At 39.3% G+C, this 23,611-nt stretch overlaps 1 protein-coding gene across 9 annotated transcripts in view; it reads left to right on the forward strand.

The window, feature by feature from the left end:
- The window catches only part of ADAMTSL3 (ADAMTS like 3), a 202,607-nt gene that overhangs the window by 166,475 nt on the left and 12,521 nt on the right, over window positions 1–23,611 (forward strand). For all 9 annotated transcript variants that reach the window (XR_015701245.1, XM_087743289.1, XM_087743293.1 and 6 more), the window contains 6 exons: window positions 463–642; window positions 1,426–1,579; window positions 5,923–7,003; window positions 9,108–9,235; window positions 9,908–10,036; window positions 21,748–21,930. Coding sequence is in view for 8 of the 9 variants with exons in the window: in XM_087743289.1 (XP_087599415.1) it covers window positions 463–642; window positions 1,426–1,579; window positions 5,923–7,003; window positions 9,108–9,235; window positions 9,908–10,036; window positions 21,748–21,930 (1,855 nt within the window). In the remaining variant the exon portion in view is untranslated. The remainder of the gene's footprint in view (window positions 1–462; window positions 643–1,425; window positions 1,580–5,922; window positions 7,004–9,107; window positions 9,236–9,907; window positions 10,037–21,747; window positions 21,931–23,611) is intronic.

Consider the following 23,611-nt stretch of genomic DNA (forward strand, 5'->3'; position numbering starts at 1 on the left):
ACTCCAGACATCACCTCTCTTTCTATGCTCTCCAAATGCAATAACCTGCTTTTGGAGACATTGCTTCATTTTTTTTTACCTCAAGGACAAAGTTTCCTAAACTCCCACCACGTGTATTAACTGATGAGAGGCATAGGCAGATCTATGTGTAAGATGCATGTTTTTCTTTAAGATTTCTACTACTTAATTGCATTCAAGTGGTGTGATTTTTTAACTTCGTAGTTAGGCTTTCATCATCTCTAATATACCAGCTGAACATTTTAACAGAAGAATTTTCTACATGCTGCTTGCTTTTTAATTAAAAGTAGATTTTTCAAGAGAGCGTTTTCAAGTAATTTTTCAAGAGAGCATAATGGGGGGAGGGTGGGAGGAGGAGCTTACAGTGTTTGTGTAAAACAAGTGTGATGGGTGAGCACAGATGTCCATGCAGGTGTACACGCTATGTTCTCTTCTTCTCCTTAGTGTTCACGTACTTGCGGAGGAGGGATTCAGACCCGCAAAGTGTACTGTAAACAGCTGTTGACAGATGGAAGTTTCCTGAAACACTCTGATGACACCTGCCAGGAACCTAAATTGCCAACTAGTAAACCATGTGCAAAAGTTGATTGTCCTCCTCAGCTAGTTGTAGGAGAATGGTCCAAGGTAAGCAGCCCCCAACAAGGGGTTGTAACCTTCAGTTACAACAAGAGCTCTAAAGATTTCTGCTTGGATGAATAAGATGTTTGGAGCAATAAATTCACAGGGTAGCTGAAAGTTTTGCAGGGCATGTACCTGGACTAAACTGCATACAGTTGCTGTGCATCCCTGCCTACAACCAGACTAATCACACCCCCCTTCTTGAGCTGTGTTTCAGTTGCTGAAGGACAGGCTGTAATGCATTGCATGCATTCTACCAGATGTGTCTAACTATCAATGTACATAGTACAATTTCCAAAAAGCAAATCTTTTCATTATTCTGGAATATGTCCTCCTCCTTTCCCATTTAATGCAAGCTTGCCTACCACACGCTATTCAAGAAAGATTTGTAAAAGTGAATTTAGAAGCTGCAATTAAAGGTTCATGCAATACAAAATAGGAGAGGGGGTTGAGAGCCTTGACACAGACTGTTTGGAACATGCTGAATTGTTTCTCTTAGATACTAGATCTCATTGCTCTGTTCTGCCCATGGTTGGACATAAAGAAATACTGTCATGTTATTGTAATTGTTCCCGAGCTGCTTGCTGGAACAAATAATCTATTTTATGTTCTTATTGCCTGGAAAAGTGAAGAGAGTTTAATGTCTGGATAACATGAAGATTCATATGAACTAGAGTGTATGCACTCTCTCTCAGAAGCAAAAAAATCCCCCAAACCCAAACTAGTTTAAAATTAGCATGTGTGGCATGGGACACCAAGTTCAGTTTGACTGCATCCTTCCTTTCGCAGTGCTCGGTAAGCTGCGGTGTTGGAATCCAGAGAAGGAAACTTGCCTGCCAAAACCTAACAGCAAAGGGCCAATATGTCACATTAAATGGATCAATGTGTAGTGGTCTGTCTCCTTCACTGCTTGTAAGGTCTTGTCAGATGAATGCCTGCAACAGTAAGTATGTTACTTTATGTAGTTTCTTGCTAATTTGGAATGATCTATTTATAAAGAAAAATCTGTATACAGGTTAATTCACTCATCTCCTTATACTTGCACAACATTACTAATCTGGCATAAACTGAGTGTCATAATTACTAGACCAGTAATAACAGGATTGTTTTAAATTTTTTTCTGCCAGGCAGAAATAAAGGTTATGATCTAACGAAGTAGTTTTTCAATACACTTCAATGGTACATACCTCTTACCCTCATGCTTACCTACATTTGATCTACTTTTTCCTTTATCCTTTATGCTATCCCAACTGAAAAAAGAAAAAAAAAAATCCATAAATGGAGTCTAAATTACAAAGGACATTACAAAAGATAAGAATCCAGTTCTGGCTTGTCTCTTCACTGTACATTTGCATTACGCTGGACATTTTGCTTAGCATGGTAGAATTCAAAACCTGAAACTCTGTGCCAGTGATAACTTTAGGTATAATTTTTATCTTTCTTTGTAAAAGTGAGAATCCCAGTCTCATGAGCTTTGCAGGAAGTGATGACGTTACAGACACTCTTCAAAATACCCAGTATTTTATTACTGCCTATATAAAAAATCTTTTCAGAAAAAGCTGTCGATAGGAATTGTATGATTTGGGCACAATGGAGTTATGATACTGATGGCAGTTGCACTAATTACATACGTATATTACTGATGGAAATACCTTACTGATGTAGAATATGTTCAATTACATACAGTAACTTAGGCAGTTTTAAATGCAGGTTCCTTAAGTCTCAACCTGTGCTCTCCTTCCTTTATAAAGGAGGATATTAGTTTGTAGGTTTGGGGAACAGGGTGCTGAAAAGAAAGGAAAAAAGGAGAATTTTTAGTTTTGAGGTGGGGGAAAAACCAAAAGCCTTCATGAATGGCCTGGTTTTGATCACAGATCACAGAGATAGACGTGTTTTGACCCAATTCATAGTGCTGTCAAGAAATAGCTACTTTATACATTTTGAAGCTTTGCTTTAAAAATTATTCGCAAAACAAAATAAGAACTTGAATAATTACTGATTCATACATAATATGAAACTTCTTTTCCTGGCCTGCATTTCAGATTAACATGCCAAAATCCTGAGGTTCAAAACTCCACTTAAATAAAGCCCTGTGGACTTTCAGGAATGTCCTTGGCATAAGGTTTAATAAAATATTTTGAGCTGCATATCTATCTGAATTTAATTAATTGTGGATAGTTGAATGGCAGTGTAGCTGGTTTGCAAATTGCTTAGCACAGACTGATATTAAAGTTACGTTGTCAGCTTCTACCACAGTGCCAAGAAAGCAGGACAGCGGACTGCAGAGAGAATGTGATTATACTGAATGGGTGCAGATCAAAGTCATAAAAGAGAGTCACTGTCCTCTCCCTTCATCTCCACAACCATTTGGAACAAGGGAGCCCTTGCAGCTCAGATCTGCCTGGCAATTCCCCGGCTAGGCAACAGGAGGGCAGGGGAAGGCGTGAGACATGTCTGGACCCATAGCTCCCTTTTGGGTTTTGCAGAAGGAGCCAGGGCAGCGGCAGCAGCAGCCTTTGGATTCACAGGAACGTGCAGGAGGCATCTCCTCCTCCTGAAGCAATGGATTCAGGCTGCCTTGAAGGGGGAGTGAATAGAAGGCAGGAACGTAGCATGGCCCTAGGATGGGCAGGCAGCTAGCTACGAAGAGTGAAGCGAACTCAGTGAAGAGTCGTGTGATGCACGGCATGCATGCTGACAGGGATTCTTGCCTTTGGGAGCAGTGTTTCTGAATGTGCCTCCTCAAGATTATGCTTCTGTGGCTCGGATGAGCTGCTTCTTTTTTACTGTCTCATGACAGTGCTGAGGCTTTTCAAACTTAATCTTTTACCCTGGGACTAGTAATCGTAGCAGTTTTCTGCTTAATAAGCCCTATTAAGTCAGAAACATTCCTGACTTTGGGCTATGAAAAATAGGAAATACCACCAGTCTAGCCTTCAGGTCACCAGGACCTGACGCCCTCCTAAAGCTGTAGAGGACCATTAGAGGTCATAGACTCAGATGGATTTGTACCAGGTGATAATGAGGTCCAATGGCTCCAGTACGATCTAATCCTTAAGCAAGATTTACCTTGTAGAAAATAACCTCTCCCAAACAGTCAGTTACCTCAGCAGCTGCAAGACTGGATGATACTAAGGATCTAGAAAATGCATACTTATGTGGCCTCATATATTTATATGACCTTATATATTTATATGGCCTGCCATCCACAGCTCTGAACTTTGTTTCACTCCTAGCCTTGCTCACCAGTCACCAGTAAAAATACACACACCCTTTAGTGTTGAACTGCTAATGAGAGTTAGTGGTCTTTCTTCTTTTAAAAAATGAAATGGATGAGACTTGTTAACATATTTATAAGTATGCACTGGGTTTAATTCCATGTTGGAATAACTAGTGTAAACAGAGCACAGCCTGAAGTATTTTAATTTGTGTGTTTAAAGTTACACTTACTGTGTCTGTAAGTTGGACTTTGGAAAGGGAAGATTTAATACTGGAACACTTCCCTAAAAATAAATATTTGGGGCCCAGTAACTTATTAAAAACAGGACGCTACTTTAATAATTTTAGTAAACTGAGTGCCTAAAGCAATGTATTTGTTGTACCACGTGAGATGGTTGAGGGAACCATGTATCTGGATAACGAATACCGATTTAAAAGCTGTGTAATTATGAAACCATGATATCCCCACAGGTTTGAACTCATTACCCAAAACATTGAAAATAACCATTTTGTTTTATAAGTATAAGAATGCACTCTAGGGTGTAGTTCATACAGTGTACACACTTATTGAATGCTTGAAGCATTTAGCTTTTCACCTATTTCTTCACAGCATATTTGAAGCATATGTATGTAAGAAGCATGCAGTTTTTCAAATATTATTTGTGTGCCATCAGTGTAGTTGTCATTTTATTTATGTACCTACCAAGTGGAATAGTAGTAATGATTTCAGATTCAGGCACGCTGAGAAGCATTTTGTGTGTCCGTTTCCTGGCTCATCAACTCATTCTGCAGGCTCCGAGTTTTTTCTCTGTCACATACCAAAAGGCTGGGTCACCAAACACAATTGGCTTGTTTTCTAGCACCAACGCAGAGTGTTTCCCGACTCTTCCCAGCTGGCCAATTTCATCTTGCATGGAACAAACTCAGGGGGTGTGTGCCCTTGCTCCACGTTTCCTACAGTGCTTTTTTTCTCACCTACCTAGTGTTTTCTTAGTAAGATTAGTTCTACTGATCAAAGTGGGGCACAGTAGTTGCCAGCAGTGAGTCAACACAGTGGTATCCGAAACATTGCAGTCATTCTCGTGTTGTCTCCAGTGTGCCTATCCAGCCACTGCTGGGAAAGCCTGCCTGTGGTGGTATTCATTCAGGCAGCTCCCTAGAAACCTTTCAGCATCCAAGTGCCTGGAGTACAATGCAGGAGGAGCTTCATAATACCCAGTGTCTCCATACCCAGTCTGCATGAAGCTTTATGCAGTTATTGCTGGCTTTTGTCAATTCATCTGATTACTATATTCCACCTCTCAAAATTTTGACTCATTTCTCTCTTTCCTCCCATCCTTCCCTACTTTCTTGGCACAACACTGTGAGCAACTCATCTTTCAACCCAAAGAAATTACCCTCAGCCAATGATTACAGAGTGGCTTTGCTTGATGCATGTACTGTGTCTTCATTGACTGTTTCTTTCACCTCCTGTGTTGCTATCAATTAGGCTTGACTCAATCAGTCAACCAGCATGGCCAGCCAACAATTTAAATAACAGTCAAGGGGAGCCTTACTTTTTGAATAGGTTTTGTTCTATTTAGGTCATTCTGTACTCGGCAGTGCTCAAATGTGGGGAAAGTGATAAAGTGTTCAAATTTTTTATTCACTTTTTCCATTCCCATCATGCCTAGCCTTTCTGAGGCAGCAATAGGAAATACATAGGAAATATAACCATAATAGGATTATATATATAGTATAAATTAATATATTATATAATACATCTATATATGCATTTACGTACGTGTGCACCACCTATGTCGTTCATATGGGTACATTTTGCCTGTATCTTTTTATTGTTAGGAGACTTGGGGAAGAAGCAATAGAATTCTTGGCTGGAGCAGGGGAATGTTATGGTTTCATGTTGTTCATATTTTTGCATTTTTGTGACTCAGATAAAAGCTCAGCATGTTGCAATCTGACTTGAACAAAGTCAGGAAAAGCTCTGTCAAGCATTCTGTGAAAAGCAGATTTTGTAAGCGTGAGTGCCAATGACTAGATACTTTTCAATGCTTTGTTTTCTTTCAGAGATTAAACCAAAGCTTCCAGAAAAGTATTCTGCTCATGGACCTCAGATTCTCAGTATTCACCGAGTCTATATTCAAACAAGACAAGAGAAGCGCATTAATTTTACCATAGGAAGCCGAGCCTACTTACTTCCAAAAACATCTGTTGTAATTAAGTGCCCTGTACGAAGGTTCCAGAAATCACTTATCCGGTGGGAGAAAGATGGACAACACCTACAAAACTCTAAAAGGCTTGGCATCACTAAGTCAGGCTCGCTGAAAATACATAGTCTTGAAGCTACCGATATTGGTGTGTACCGGTGTATTGCAGGCTCTGTGCATGAAACATTTGTACTCAAACTCATTGGTACTGACAACAGATTGATAGAACCACCAAATCTTAGAAAACATGCCAGGGAGACCAGTAACACTGATCACAATGAGGCCAACAGCTTTGGGGCCAAATGGCATAAAATGAGCAAAATGTGGCAAATGTGGAGTAAGAAGAATGAGCTCTATCTAGGTGACAGGCAAGTAAATGATCAGCCATTTCTGCGAAATCCTGAAACCTTTGGGAGTAATTCAGCAGAAGACTTCAGCTCTCGTGAATTCAGGAATAAGCGACTGGAGGCAGCAGTTCTCCGAGGCGCCTACAGCATGGACACCGTGCAGTTTGAAGAACTGATCAGGAACATGAGTCAGCTCATTGAAACTGGAGAAGTCAATGACGACTTGGCATCCCAGGTCATTTATCAATTAGTTGCTGAATTTTCTAGGCCTCCACAACCAACTACTGAAAAATGGAAGGGGGCCCAGGATGAGAAACTTGCCTCAAAACTCACAGGCAAATCACCTAATGAATCTGAACGTTTCAGCACAAAAACTGTTGATAAGTTAAAGTTAGACCAGAAGGTTCCAGTTATTATGAGGCAAAAGGAAATTCCTCGAGTTTCCTTCAACAAAACAGTAACTGTACAAATTGGAAATACGGTTTTTCTGACCAAGAATACTCGTGCTGTCAATCTACTGTGTGAAACAGCTGGTATTAGTGAAGTGAAATACACTTGGACAAAAGATGGCGAGACATTAAAAGCCTCTGAGAAGTAAGTAAATATCTTCTCTTTTATTTATTTTTGAATGACTTATTATGTTGCTATCAACTGTAAAAATCCACCCTGCTGTGCAATATTAAAACATACTGTTGTAAAAATGAGATAAGCATGATCGCTGAGCCTTCCATCTTTATTTAAGTAATTTATTTTTTTTCTTTCAAGTGTCTGTAATGTTGTTTTGCTTTACTAACATCCAAGTGTATGTCCATTTCCATGATATTATGTGGGAAGATAGACTTTTTTTGCTAGGTGAAGTGTTTTGCATGTCCTAACTGTGTATTTTGTGATCTGCCTTAATCATTTCAGCTGCATCAGAAAATGAACAGATTTATACTCAAATTAAGAAGCCTGTTGGATTCGTTCATATACCAAATACAGTGGGAACACATTAAAAACTTCTGCCATGGCATAGATGAAAAGAAGTCTTAGTTCTTACTCATTTTAAGGAGGGAAAAATATCACTAGTACCCTCATCATCCTTCAACACAGTAAATCTTTAGGTATAACTGTAGCGGTATAACTTCAATTTAAGAAGAAAGAATGAGCTTTTATGGATTTTTTTCAATACTTTAGAATGTACAAATATTTCTGTTGAGAACAGTGGAATACAAAATAATAAAGAACCTGTATTGCCATCACATTTGAGAACTATACCTGAAGAACAAGTATAGAAAGTGTGTGTTACATTCAGATATTTGCTTGAGATTGAGCAAATACTTTTACTTCATTGCTGATAAATTAGAAGCTCACCTGATAATATTAACATTAACTTCGTGTGTGAGCCTCTTGGAATTATAGCTAGCTCTTGAGTAATGAAAAAAACGATTCTGAAATGATAAAGGCGCTTTTGGATATTTCTCAACATACTTAACTGATTAACTGCACTGCCAAGAAAAATATACTTCTGCAGGGCTATCAATTAAAGCAAAGACACCAAAACTAAGCCATTTTTAAAAGCGCAAATGTTTTTGGAACCATGTAGCTCCCACCAGTTATGTTTATTTTTTGAAATACATGTAATTTCCCATTAATTTGTTGAAAGTGATACTTTAATTTTTTGGACATGATGGTGTTTTGTTTATTAACAAGTATCTGTTCGATTCCTAATGTCTGCTTTTGTAAATTGCCTTCATTTTAGCCCAGACTGATATTCTTGCACTTAAGGGATACATTGGCAAAGTAGGTTTCTTTCCTATTTTTTTCACACTAAGATTTCTTATACACAAATCTATATATATATGTGTGTGTGTACTCAAAAGACAGTGACATTAATAGTATTACATCTGAAAAAGAATGTGAGGAGGTAAACGGGCTGGTTTATCTGTTGGGTTTGTAAAAGAAGGCCATACTTGAGCCATGCATGAGGCGGGTTGTTTTGTTGAGACACAAGTATTTTTAATATGTTTGTGTGTATCTCTTGCTTTCATAAGTGTACTTAGTGTGGGAGAATGCCAGAGCTACAGGTTTTTTTGGATGTGATGAGTGTAAGTTCAGAAAGGTAACAAGGGGGAAAAGCCTAGGCTGCTGTTTTCAGCTTTTTCCCCAGCCTGTGATGCTCTCTCTCATATCTTGCCCCTCAGATGGCAGGCAAGGTGTTCAAGACACCTTGGGGTTTTGGTGGAAGACTTTAGCTTTAATGATGATGATGTAGAAAAAAACCCCAAACACAACCCCAAAAACAAAACAAAAAACCCCCCCAAACCTACAGTAATTTGGAAGTCAGATTAGACCATACATTTGTGAATTCCCCAATCCTGCTGAAAACGAAGCTTGCTCTGGAGAGATGGATTTTTTGCCAAGCCTAATACTTTTAATTGTGGTAGTCTGATTTATTCATGATGCTGTTCCCGAGGGATTCTGGTTTGTAGTAGCAAACTTGTTGTCCTCCAAAGGGCTGAAGAATCTTCCATGCGTGTATCGCTTAGTGCTCCCCTTTTGTCACCAAAGAGGAGGCAGAACAGTTACTGCATGCACTGGTCCAGAACTGTAAACTCCTAAAAAGGAGTTTTGCTGCTGTATCTGTAACTCTCACAGGAAGGTTCAGCTGGGTTTGTCTCAGGGTAGTAACCCTTGTCTCTCCTTGAATATTCTGCAGGGTGATCCTGGACACCATTGGAAAAGTGCAGATTCGGAATCCTACTCAAAAGGAACTTGGTACATATGGATGCCTGATTGTTAATGATTTTGGTTTTGATATGGAAACATCATTGCTCTTGCGTGCAGGTAAGACTCTAGCATCCATAGAATTGGGCATGTATTATTTTTTTTTTATATATATATAAGCACCCATCCCCACTCCAGTGTGAAATAGTTTCTTTTGTTGGCAATCTATGAAACTCTGCCTGATTTAACAGGTAGCAGTAAGATGGTCTTGTTCTGGAGAAGAGAAGGCTCCAGGGAGACCTTATAGTGGCCTTCCAGTACTTAAAGGGGGCTTACATAAAAGAGAGGGAGAGACTCTTTATAAGGGTAGATAGTGATAGGCCAAGGGGGAATGGTTTCAAACTTAAAGAAGGGAGATTTAGATGATGTTAGGAAAAAATGCTTTACTGAGAGGGTGGTGAGGCACTGGAACAGGTTGCCCAGAGAGGCTGTGGACACCCGGTCCCTGGCAGTGTTCAAGGCCAGGTTGGACGGGGCCCTGAGCAACCTGGTCTAGTGGGTGGCGTCCCTGCCCCTGGCAGGGGGGCTGGAGTTAAGGTCTTTAAGGTCCCTTCCAGCCCAAGCCATTCTGTCATTCTCTGATTCTTTAAAACCACAGCAAGTGTGAACTGAGTCTGCTTCTATCTATCCCACCTGTATTTTCTGGCTGCTGGTATGATGAATTTAAATACAGGATCTACACTGAAAAGTCAAATAAAGCTTTTAAAACTGATTATCCCTTTAATTTCAAAGAGATTCCTGTCATCTTGTCCTCTGTGTTAAATGTTACAAATGTGGAACGCAGCAGTTTCTCAGCAGTTGTTGGAGGTACAATCGTGGCAAGAACTGGAGCAAATATTACAGTTGAATGTCCAGTGAAAGGTAAGCAAGAACTCCACTAAGTTCCCTGTAATGTTGGAATCAGAAGCTTACTTTACATCTTGAAAGAAATTACCAGTGAAGGCAGAAAATCATTGATCACTAGTCATTTTTTATTAGGCATGTCACCCACACCAGCCCTATTTCTTTTCTGTCTGTCACTTTAATTTACACACACATGTATATGTTCAAGCAGACTTTCCTTTAAAAGTACTTTTCTTTCCATGAAGTGGTCTGAGGCTCCACTACAGAGCTTAAAGCCCACCAGAGTGAACGACTACCTTGCTGCAATAGCAAGCATGGCCAGCTGACTTGCTCATCAGAGAACTTTCCTTATCCCTATTTGAGATGCACATATGTCTAGACTATTGTTAAAACCGAAAATGAAATCTCCAGCCATAGCTTAATAGAACTTTAAACCTGACAGTGAAGTAAACTTACCTTTTAGAGCCATCAGTCTGCAGCTGCAGTAAGGAAACAAAGAAAAGTGCCGAGCTATGAGAACATATAGACGTTTTCTAGCTGAACATCTGTGGAGCAGCATTAACGTTAATCAGAAGCTACATGCATTAAGCAGTTCACTGCTTCATTTTATTTTCTAGTCCTTTGTTGGGAAGGTAGATATTTTCTTTTTAATCTCATCATTTCTATCTGTTAAGTTTAAATTGTAAGATTTAATTCACAGCGGCAATATTCTGTCAAATATTTAATAAGCTAAGGTCAGCCTTTTGTGCCTTCTTGAAGAAGACATATGCAAGTGCTCGAGTGCGAAGAGAGACTTCAGAGAAGTCAGTGTGCTGTTCGCATTCGTATTGCAGGGGGAGTGCATATCAGAAAGCGTGTTGATACTGAACCAGAGTAGTGAGAGAAATATATATATATATATATATATGCAAATAGTTCTGCATACAATAGTGGCGCCAGGCTGACATATATTAGGATATGTGGCTCTGCTATTCACTGTTGTACCAAGGCTAATTCTTTGATGAAGTAATATTTTCCAACTATAGTTTGGCAACTCTATGTATAACTGACCTACATCTCAAATTCAGCAGAGAGTTAATGTCACACTGTTAATATTAATATTGTTAGGATGGGTAAGCAGTTAGCAATTTCAATATAAATTAATATTTTCACATGGGACTGTAGATTTCCAAATGCTTTAGAATTGTGTATATTCATGAGCCAAGCTTAAGTTATGTTAAGACACCAGTGTTGACTTAAAAAATGATTTATCTAATTGCTTTATTTCCTGTCATTGCCAAGGAAGTAAGTATTACTGTTTGTGAATAAAATAGAGCTTGCATGTCTTAAAATGTCACTAAGCCTAGAAGCAGAAAAGCTTATGAAATGATGTAATCAGAGTTTTTCTGATCTCCTCTCCTTAATGAAAAGTAAGAAACCACTGACTTTAGAAGACTGAACTTAATAGCACTTTATGCTAGTATGTTTGTCTAATAAGTGGGACCCCAAAATATGTCCATTTGCAGCGTATTCAGATGAGAACTTTGTTGTGAATGCTGATAAAACATGTGAATTATTAGACAAGCAAGCGTTTGAATCAGAAAAAATACTAATATTTCTATGCACTCTAGGAGTTCTGTTCCTACAAACAGACAATGTGAGTCTGCAAGGAGTCCTTTTCTCCTCATCAGACATGTCAAGCAGAGACATCTGATCTGTTGGACTCTTGCTAGCCCTCAAAATCGTTCTCTGTAAGAAGAACCATCTAATGAGCAAGGTGTCTGTGTGCGTGAAGAATATTACTGCCATGCCACTATCAGAATTCTTAAATTACTTTTAAATTTCCCAGCTGCAATGATTTCTGAGGGTTTTTTTCTGTAGGCTGGATAACCTCGAATACCTTTTTATAGTTGCTCAAACCATAGTTTTCTCTGTGAATAAATCTGCATATTGAGTTAGATGTTTTGTGTCTGCCAGTGTAAGGTCTATTCAGGAATTTTCTTTCTGAAACACATATAAAAATCATGCACATATGCAAAATAGTAAATTAATGGCTCATTTAGGAGGGAGTACCATCAGGAGCAGAACTTCAGCTGGACATAGGAGCAGGCTACCCAACAATCTGACAAAGACAGTTGTGAAAGGTAGAGGAGGTGATGTTGTAAGGAAAAATACCCTTCCCAGCTTCCTCTGCTGGCCGGCTAATGGCTGTACGATAGACCCTTTAATTATTCAAGGCCTGAAGAGAACCAAGTATATTCCACATAAGGGGCTCTGGCTTCATTAGGCCATGTTACACAGGACAGCTCTTGTTTGATGGTTTTAATGGAAAGGACGAGAAGTTTAATATTACATACGGTGTTAGCTAGCTGACTACAGTTTTTTTCTTTTTTTCATTGTTACTGATTTGATTCTTTTTGTCCTTTTGAAAGCCTTTCTTGCACACTCCAAAAATCACATTCGGATTGAAAAAAAACTTTGAAATGCTAGAGAGCAGTGTATCCTAATAAATAGAAGAACATCAAGGAACAGATTAAGAAAAGCTAGCTGAACTGCTGAAGCTAACAGTATTGATTTCTTTTCCCTTTTTAATTTATAACAAAGCTATTTTTCCACTAATTATAATAAAGTCACTTTTATAGCTCCCACACGAGCACATGCTAGAAGATATTCATAACATTCTGGATAGGTTCATATTCCATTCTTACAGCCAAGAGCTTTTCAATCAACACACATGGTATAAATATCAATACTGATTGCTCCAAATTACTCTTGGATAACATTTATTGTATTTGCAGAAAAGATCGTCTTGTGATTATTACTAAAATAAACGAAAACTGTCAGACTCCATTTATTGTGGAACCTTGAAAGTTCTCAGTTGAAGTAATATGGGGGGGGAAGATTAAAAATCTGTCTAAAATGTGCATTGCCTGCCACCTTCTGGTGAGAGTGCAGAAGGGAAATATGCTGAGTTGAGATTGTTTATACTATATGCATTATACTGCATCTCTGAAATATTTTGGCACAGAGGCGTTTAAAAGTAGAAAGTCCATCTTCATCCAAATTCTCATTCCTATGAATGTATTTTGGCTTTCTAAGAATAACATATTGATAAAAAATTGTGAGAAATACACAAAACCTGTTGATTCAGGGTCATCTTTTTGCACATATGTTTCACAAAGATGGACCAGCTACCTGCTGTCAGTATTGGAACTTGAAACCGGTCCAGATAAATCAAGAATTTGATTTTCCATCTGTTCCTTCATTTACCCATGCTATTCCAAATGTAACTTTGATGCTGTTCTTTGTCTTCTATGCTTAACCCCTCAGAAGACATCTCAGTGAAGAAAAATAGCAGTTTAATACATAGGATTCTGGCTCTTCATTTCTTTCAGGTTTTTTTGAGTGTTTTTCTAAAAGATATTAGTAATGGATTTCAAAGGTTTAAAAGGGTAAGTACGGCGGATTTATTTTATGAGGAAGGAATGACACTTTATAATTAGTATAAGAAAAGGAAAATCTTTTGGTCTTATGCTTCTTTTACTATAAGTGCATCTACATTAGAGTTTTTGTTTGTATCAGGCATAAGCAGGAAGGACTGAAAGATTTACTTCAAAAGCTTAATTGTGCTCTGCTTGCAACAGTCTGGGAATCTGAAAACGGAATCCCTTTGGTTGTAACTAAACTGAGAGGTGTGCCTGGGGACTATACCTATTACTTTCCAAATACTAATGGGCAGTAAGTCCAAGGGTCCAGGCAAGATTCACCAAGTAGTCCAAAGCAACCCTCACCCAAACACTCATCGGGTGTGTTTTGGGACCCTGGTACCAACTATGTCTCTTTACGAGCACGCTCCTGATGCCCTCCACTACTTGCTGAGGTAGATGTAGGCTACAGAGTTCATGGGGGGAAAAAAAAACATAAATTGGAACATTTTACAGCATTCCTTTTTTTGGTGTGTTTCTGCCTTTGTCTCCCAGCTTTCCTTATTGGGGCAGGGGTTTCCTTCAAATTCCTAATTCAGGAAGGGTTAAGATGGATTGTGTTAGAGGAAGGTAAAATTTCAAAAATTTATTAGAGTTCTTGGAATGCTCAGCAAGCATGTGGGTATTCCCTTGATACTTCCTACTTCAATTTGCAAAGAGCTGTCAAGAAGTTCCCTAGGCAAAGTTTAACAAATTCTCATAGTGTAAAAGAAGAGGTTAGCTTGTTGGTTAGTACCCGATTCAATGATCGGAAGGAACAAGTGGTCAAATTTTACAGTGGGGAGAGGCTACCAGTAAGGGTGCCCCAAGACTCTGTTCTGGGATTTGTGATGTTCAACATTTTTATAAAAGGCCTGAAAAAGAATGTGAACAGTTAGTTGACTAAAGCTGTGAAGGATCAAGATTTATGAAGGCTAATCAGATCTAAAACTCTCTGCAAAGATTTGCGGCAGGATCACACAAATAATGTTTAATAGCTAAATGAGGGCAAAGGATATTCAGAATTGATATTTGCAGAATAAATGTACATAGAGAACAAATAATCTTAAATATAGACATGTGCACATGGCTGTATCTGAATGACTGCCACTCAGAGAAAGATTTGTGGAGTCATGCTGGTTACTTCCGTGGGAACACCAGCACGCTCCCTGGGTGGTGTCCATAAAGGCAAATCAAAACTAGTGGCAGAGGAATGGACAAAAGAATAGAAAATCTAAATTGGCCGTTGCTTAAAGCTGTGGTGAATCCTGTTTGCAACTTGCTAATCTCATCGCGAAAGGGATATAGTAGTGCTAGAAAAGGTCGAGCAGTATTAGAGGAAACAAGCATGATGGTCTAAGTGCTACCTCTGGTTCTGGAAGCTAGGAAGATATATTGAGGAAGGGTCAGTCAATAAATGCCATGATTTCAGTACTTTTTGCCTACACATCCCCAAGCGCCCATCACTGGACACAAAGTGCTGAGTTAAGTGGACTTCAGGTCTGACTAAGAATGGCAATTCCTGTGTGGTTCTTTAATTTCTGATAAAATTGTATTTTCCAAGTCCCCGAGTAGGTATCTACTTTATGACCATAAATGTCTGGGTCCTTGGTGATATAGCATGGCTCTTCAGTAAAGTGAAAGTATAATTACTAACCAGTTGGGCAAAACAGTCTCTGAGAACAGTGCTGAATTGTAGAATGGCCCTAATGCACACCAACCAAGTCTTTGTTGGAGGTCGACTACAGAATTCAGTCTAGCAGTAATTTCTGAGTTCATACTTAACTCAGATCCTCTTATTTAGTTGCCTAAATATAGTTGCCTTATTTTAAGTGCCTGATTTTGAAAAATATTAGCCTTAAACTTCTGCAGCTGGAAAAAAGATCAAGTTCTCTTTGAGCTGACAGCCAGAGACCTGAACAGGACCCGACAGAGCTGTAGCAAGGGCGGGGTGGGAAGGGGTCTTGCTTCAGGAACCCCTCGATGGAGGTCACCAGATGTCAGTAAGTATATCTAAATCCCGCCAGATGTTGCTACCCCCTAGGAAGAGGGGCTGTTGCGTGGCTGGTAAGAAGAGGCACAGGTAATAGCTTTGAAAGGTTGCGAGAGAATGGGGCGGTATCAGACGGCAGGTTGGAGGATCATGCCAAGTGCCAAAATGTCTCATGCTGGCTCTCTGTCCAAGACTGTTATTCCCGGTGAAGTTGGCAACATTCATGCGGGTAATTTCAGTAGCAGCATGATTTAGGCTTTTTAGGGTTCGCTAGAAGTTGATTGCTCAAGCATAGTTCAGATGAATAGAAATGCAGTTTGCGACTTCTGCTGGAGAAAATATGGAGATGTATCAATCAAAGAAATTGCATTATAAGCTATGCTAAACCCACTGTAGGTGTTAGTGAGTGTAGAATAACTAACAATCAGGTGACATTCATTGTGTATATTACTGACCCAGCATCGTTTCCTCTGAAAGATGACATGCAAATTTATCCTCTAAAGTTAGGTAAACTTTTAGCAAAGTGCAGCAAAATGTGATTTGTGCCAGCACAGTTCTGCCTTGCTCTTGAATGGGAAATACAGAATACTTTATGAGATTCTACATAGCTGGGGGAAAAATTTCTGAAGACATATCCAATGTTTTAGAGCAACCAGTTAGTAGGCCAAGATTTTTATGGTGTGTAATATTTCATAGGGCTTTCAAGGTTGGAGGAAATTTGTTTTTGAACACTGAATATTTTAAGGGCGCCCTATAGTGTGGATTCCTTTTTTTTTTTTTTTTTTCTTTTTTTTAAACACGTGTTTCACACTCCCATCCGGAGCTGGAGGTTTTTTTCCATAACATTTGCTGTCCCAGTGCCACTCACGGTAGAAAATGACTTTTTTCATGGAACATTGAGTATTTTAGAGCTGCTCCAGTGCTAGTGGAAAATAGCCTGTGTTCGAGGTCAGAAAAATAGATTAAACTAATTTTAAAGTTTTATAGCCACTTAGGTCTCTAGTAGAAATTTTTAACATCAGAGGATTTAGATCCATTGCAAGAGTTAGATTCTGATTTTTCAGGTTTTTCTAAGACTAAGAAGGCCCGAGTTCAGGAATGCATCTTTGTTCATGAAGGAAAATTACAGCCATTCTTAATTTTAAGCATGTGTTTAATTGCATTCCCTGATAGGGATGGATTTAATCCTATGCTAAAGTGCTTTCCTGACTTGGAGCCACGGGATACGATTGTTTGATTCTGCTACTAGCTGATGTCAGTGATGGATCTCCCATTTGAATCACTGGGATCTAAATTGCACTCAAGGATTCTGAAACTTTGGCAGTTTGGGTCAGTTGATACCTTTGGGCTCATCCTCCGCTGCATCTGCATGGAGGTGGGGTGGGAAGGAAACAAAGGTGGCTACAGGCCATCTCTTACCTCTTCCCCTTTTTGTACTGGCTGGGGATCAAACCAGGAATTCTTCAGCTTGAAAGTAATATTTTCTTGGATGTAGATAGGGAATGACTTCCTTCCAGGATTATAAACTGGAAGATTTACTTTTTTTCCTGAAGAGAAGGCCTAGGAAATGATTCACGGAATGATTTGTTGTCTTCTGAGGGATACAGAAAGGCAGCCATTCTGTAGGAGAAGCTTACATAGACGTGTTACATTTGGACAGTAAGGTGAAAGGAAAGACACGTTTTAAAACTGTCCGGGAAAGGACAAATCACAACAGTAGAAACTTTTTTGAGTCAGAACAGAGGGCAGAAAATTATAACAGTGAGGAGGAAATATTTTTAAAATTCAGTGTAATTAGCTGTTAAACATCTCTGTTAATAGTCTTCTGCTACAATTCTGTAATGGAAAAGGCTCTTGAAGATAGCGTGAATGTTATTTTTGTCCCTGCAAAGTCCCTATGTAAATCAACCTCTGTGTAAAGGGGCGTCAAGCATATGCAGTAAAATTCAACCTTGTGCACAGGACAAACTCCTCCATGAAGTCCTACAAATATGTCCCAAAGCTTAAGTATAATTTCAATTCCATTCAGTTTGTCACCTTTAAGGAAAAAAAAAAAGAAAAAAACACCATCACCTCGTGGTTTGGCTTATTTTTGCTTAGTTTAGTTTCTCCTTGCATAAGAAAACAGTACTTAAAACTTTTAAAGCTTTATTTACATGAATACTAAAGGATAAAGCACAGGTTTTAGGCCTTAACTATTTGCCTAGAAAAAAAGAGCTTTTCTTGCATTTTGATGGTATGCTTGAACTCTATCCTGCCACTTCTGTGTAGGAAGACCGGTACTTTTCACAGTGCTACTGTAAGAGTCTTGTCTTGAGGAATGTAGGAATTGTATACTTTGCGTGCTTTCTCACAAGAGCTGATAGGTGAGACGTAACTCAGTGTGCAGTGCTGCATACCAGCAGGGAAGAAAAATCTTATCTCAGGAGCAGTAAATATGGAGTCTCATTTCTAAAGGAAAAGCATCGAAAATCTGCGTGATGGAAGCTTTTTCACCTGAAATGTAGAAATGGCGACTGCATGCTGGGGTTGTGCTACATGCTATATTATGAGAAGGAATTTTATGCAAAGCACTGCTAAGCACAGAGACTGTTACAAAGGTAAAAGCACACCTAAAAATAGGTGTTTTTAGTATCCTCCAACAGTAAGAGTCTCTCCTGATAGGAATTCCAGAAATGACGGTATGCACAAGAACTCAGTGTCTCTCGTGAGAGTTATGGCAGAAAAGGATTTTTCACTGGCAATATGAACATACCGATAAACTGAAGCTGTCCAGAAGAGACTGAAATGTGCACGCTGCTTTGCTGAAGAATGCAAAGGAGCTGGAATGTAAGAGATGTCTTTTTCTCCTCCTTTATTTCTTTAATCCGTTTATAGGGTGTCTATCAGCAGATGGGATAGCACCACACAATAAAACTTTTTTCTGGCTAGATTCTCTACTGCATCTCTCTGGACGCACAACTCCGAAAGCTTTACATCACATTTGTGCTTGCCAGTTTTGGGTTCCCCTGAAAGGCAGGGTTAGAGGCCCCTGATTTCTAGCATACAGCTGCGTCCTGACTGCAGTGTGCAGAGTCCTGCCACCTCTCCTCCCTTCATGCTGTACTCCAGCCTGTAACAGGTCCCTCAGCTCTTCTCTGAAAGGTATCTTCCTCTTTTCCTTAGCTCAGAGCTCAAGCTGAGGACTTGCCTTAATACTCTTAGTGGCAACCTAACCAGAAACCCATGAAGAAGGACACAGAAGGAGCTTGATTGCAAATACCAGTTGTTCTTAAGCAGATGGTCCAGTATCTCCCAGGCTCACTCTCAGTGAATTGGTTTCCACATAAGACAAAGGTTGGGGAAAGAAAAGGAACCATGAAATGCAAAAACTTCAAGGGTCCTCAAAGTGATTGTGAAGAGGCCAGCTCAGAGGGACTCAGCATACAGTTCACATAAAAATTATTAACTCTTAGATAAAAATCGTACTTCTCAGTAGTTTTAGGTAAAATACAACGCAGGAGTGTTGTGATTATCCCTACTACTATTTTCAGCTGGAACAGCTTATGTTTATGGATGCACCCTGAAGGTACCTAGATAACATTAACTCTGTTTTAAAATGACACTGTGCGATAACCATGTATAATGCATAATAGTGTTGTTTTTTCCACTATGTATTTAACTGATTGTTTTTCATGGATCCCCCCCCCCGCCCCCAATTTAGCTGTAAGTGGCAGCATCCCTAAGATTGCTTGGAAGGACTCATTGTGCATTTCAGTTGGACTGGTTGCTGGGCTGCCACGCAGGGCTCTGTCCACACTTCTGCTCCTTAGACCTGGAATTTATGTTTGTGTACTCACATTATTCACTTGAGAAATGGTCTGATTTACTTGTGTGTGTGTGGTATTACTTGCTTGTTTCCCCTAAAGAGAAATGTATACAGCTCTTTGGAGAAAGAAAGAGGAATCCTTTGCTATAACTTAAGTTTAAGGTGTGTGACAGATACCCAAGTTTGAACTTAAAACAAGAGGCAAAGCTATTTTGCAGATTTCTTCTGCAAACTGAACTCCAGTCCAGGTTTTAAAAGGCTCTACATGTCTCTGAATGAGACACGGGTAGAAGAGTAGAGACATGGCAATTTTTTCGGGATAAACTCTAGGATACAAACCAAGTTTGGAAGAAGGAAATATTTTACTTAAGTTAAATCCCAGGAATGAGGTACATTTCTGAATGCTGTGGTGAGAGCAGAGGGAGGACTGTATCATAGGGCGATATTGGGCTGAGGTTTGATAGAAGCTCAGGTTAAAAGCTTAAATTTGAACCTTTCCAAACATTTTTGTGTTTTTGTGTTTTGTGGAATTTGACTTTAAATCTTTTGACTTCAGTCCCATCTGATCTGTGCTGCTTCTCCCTTATTTTTGGCTCTGGTTGGTCTGCAGGATTTTGGTGCCAGTGAGGGTAGTCTGGCTGCAAACCTCTAGGCCTTAGATTAAAACAGCTCAGCATCCTCACAACACCTCCCCAGCCCGTCTGTATAGTAAGTATATACGCCTGAGTGGCTGTGGAAAGTACACTGTAAAGGAAAAACGTGTCTGAGAATGATACGCTTTAGCCAGAAAGCTGGGGTAAAATGGAAAAAAGACCCTTAAAATAAGACCTCATCCTAATTCCAAAAGGATTTTTCAAAGTGGCATAAAGCTTCTCCTGGAAACTTGAAAAACAGCCTGGTTTTTTGGACCCTGGTGCACTCTGCAGATCTGTACTTTGTTTTATGCAGTTTTATTCAGTAAAACACAATCTCATGAGTTTAAAAGCACTGAACAGTTGCTAAACTGTCTAGAATAAAATCTGTGATTGTGCAGAAGAGTGTTTCTCTCGCTGTCTTTCTAGACAAAATGGTGGGGGGAGCTTTTTCCTTCAGTGAAATAGCAGGTTCCAAAAAATATGTCTGGTTCCTATTACAGTAAAGGAAAAACTTGAGGTGTGCATTGGAAGTGCTAAGCCAGTGATTGAAATGTTAAAGTTGTTCCTAAAGGCTATTCCACATCATGAAGACATCATCTGTAAAGTAATACTGCACAATGATCTGTGAAGAGAGGAGACTGAATTAGCATTCAATATGGCTGCAACTTCCAAATGTCCCACATTCAGGTCAGCTTCTATAGCACAACCCGTTTTGGTAGCCTTCAGTGAGCACTGATCGGTATATTTAGGGAAAACAGAGTTCAGGTGAAAAGCCGTGTAGCTGCTCTGACTGTCTTGCGCCCTGCGCCTGCGTGCACCTCTGCGGCTGGGCACCGTGCCATGTATGCCAGGCCTACCCAGGGATTTACCTCGGATTTTGGAGCTTTGAAAGCGCTTCTGCTGCGGCAGCTCAACCAGAGTGCAAGCGATGAAGTGTCTGATTGGCCAACTTGCAAAACATCTTTTTAAAGGCAAATGTTTGAGGAAAATAAAACAGTGGAAGTCCTCCCACAGAGGTGCTACTGTGCCAGTGGAAAAATCATCTAATTAAAAATGGAAGTCCATAATCATTCATTGATTAAACTTTAGAATGACAAGTTATCTGAAAATGCTGAGTTTCTCAGAATTCAAGTGTTACAATAGGAATGACGCTAGACCTTTGGCTTTCTGTAACATTGTAAATGAGATTGTTTAACAACTGAGCCCCTTGTTTAGTTATTAATGGCTCTTTCTGTTCCTTTTCCTTCACGCTGCGTTGTTACAAGTTGTATACATGACATCTGCTACTTGGAGAAGTTCTCAGGAGCTTTTTTGGCAGAAATTGGCCACGTATATTTTCTAATCTAATTGATAAATATATCTTTTTTTTTCCTTCAAGAGAAATATTTTGTCTCCATTTCTTTTTTCCTTTATTTTTAATTGGAAATTGAATATTCATTCCTTCCTTCATATATTCTGGGATGCAGGTTGGATGAAAAGATGCCGTGGAAATCTTTATCTTAATTGGTCCTGATTGGGGTTAATGGTCTCACATCTTTCAGTAGCAAGCCACATGAGCATGCTGCTTTTGTAGGAGTGGTAGCAGTTTGTAAAGCTGTTCTGTGAGCTTGCTTTACGGTGCTTAACCTTTAATCTCGGTGGGATGCTGAATTATTAATAGGGCTTGCAACTGAGAAGTTTTGTTTTGAGTGGGAAAGTACTTGTTTTGCTTCAGTGTTGTTACTTTGGTTTACACTCTCTGTGAAATGACAAAGGAACTTACAATTCTTTAATGTTATGGTAGCAGTTAGCAATATAAAACCTACGGTTTATCTCTCTCAATAAATCTTTTAATTATTTGCATTTTAAAGGTGTTCCCCAACCAAATGTGACATGGTTTAAGAAGAAAGACATTCTACAAATCAATTCTTTCTTGGTTTTGAATGGCTCTTTATTTCTGAGGAATGTTTCCTATGAAGATGCAGGAACATACACTTGCAGAGCAACTAACGCTCTCGGAAAAGCTGAAGCTGCGTCTGTTCTCCACTTAACTGGTAAGTGCTAAATGAGAATTCCTTGCCGATAACAACAGTGAGCCACTTCGGTTATGAAGTTTAACCAATAAAATAGTTGGGGGGATATTTAACACTTTATTATGAACTTGGAATTTTTGACTGCATCTGACTCTCTGGGATCTGTTCCCTATTTTGTGTTTCCTGTAATAGTGGATCTAGGCACAGATGGTTTGACTTGTGACTTCTTCAAAAGTTGTTCCATCTTCTTGCTTCCAGGCAACAAATATCAGCCCTTAAACCGGCAGACACATTAGAAAACTAAATCCACTGTCATATTACATTGTTCCCAGTGCTATTATCTAGGGAAACAGGGCAGGCTTGACTTATTCAGAAAATCTGCAGGGAAATGCAGTGAAATGAAAGCAAAGGCTGGTTTGGGGGTTTTTTAATTATAGAGGCCAATAAAACATAGGGACATGGAAAACAAAAAATTCTGAATATGAACTGCTAACTCTCAGAATAGAAAATGTAAAGAAAAACTCCTCTTAAATGACTCTATTGTAAGTAGATTAATAATGTAATACTGTATAATACAATCATGCCTTGAAAATAGCTCCAATAAATGGATCATTCAGCTCTAGAGATTAACTTTCTCACCATTTTGCTGTACAAGTACAACACAGTTACACATGGCCAATCCTGCTACAAAGCTTGCTTTCTTAGGCTCACATGCGTAGGGCAGGTTATAGATGTTTGGATCTGTTGGCCAAGGAAGACGTACCAAAGGCATAACAGGAGTCTCTGTGTGAGGATGAGTGTAGACTGAAGCTCCCTTCTTGGTTTCATTTTTCCTGGACTACATCAAAACTTCAGATGTTCCAGGGAGGAATATTATTATAATGACGTGACTGGGCCGATTGCTCACAAGAGTCCAAACTTCGTTTCTATTCCTGGTCACATGACATTAGTTTAAATAAATCTTGAGCGGATAGGAGAGGGCCAAATTCTGCAATTTTTTTTGGCTGTGCAATGAAATGGGAGGACTTCTGGTGTCAGGACTTGCAGATTGCACTGACTCAGTGTTGTCTAAAGCAACATCATGTCAGCCTTTTGGACTTTGCTACAGCAATTACTGCCTGACCTGGGGCACTCAAGCAGTAGAGCAAAATCTGCGCAGCCTTTCTAATGAAAGTTCCTAAGGACTGATGAGGGAACTAGCCTTTTGCCTCTATGGGACTGGCCCCACTGTGGTTCTGTGGAGACTTTTTCGTCCCAGTGTTTACACAGACAAGCAGGAGGCTTTGTACAGACATTGCACACTGAGAAAAAATGTTGAACCAATGTAAAATGACCCACGGAAGTTAGAATATAACAAAAGATTTAAACCGTGCTGGAAGGAGAATCATAGATATTATGCACATTCATTAAAACAGAAATGTTGACTAAATGGCAAGAACTGTGTGCTACTGACAGATTGCCCACATTTTTGGCAGTTATTCCGTCTGGCATATGATAAAAAGGAGGAGTTGCTATAGTGATAGGCATATGATTCTGCGTACATTATGCTATCTTTATGCATAATGAGATTTTAAGAGATTTTCTTCTTTTTTTCTGTCGTAGCACTTTGTCATAATTCCATCTAATGGAACAGAGGAATTGGCCTGATTTCATTGAGAGAATTATTTTCCTTAAAATTTCTGTATGTGAATGACTGGTAATG

The sequence above is a fragment of the Nipponia nippon genome, unplaced genomic scaffold (assembly GCF_047370975.1).
Source record: "Nipponia nippon isolate SJK-2023a ecotype South Korea unplaced genomic scaffold, ASM4737097v1 scaffold_9, whole genome shotgun sequence".
Classification (NCBI taxonomy): Eukaryota; Metazoa; Chordata; class Aves; order Pelecaniformes; family Threskiornithidae; genus Nipponia; species Nipponia nippon.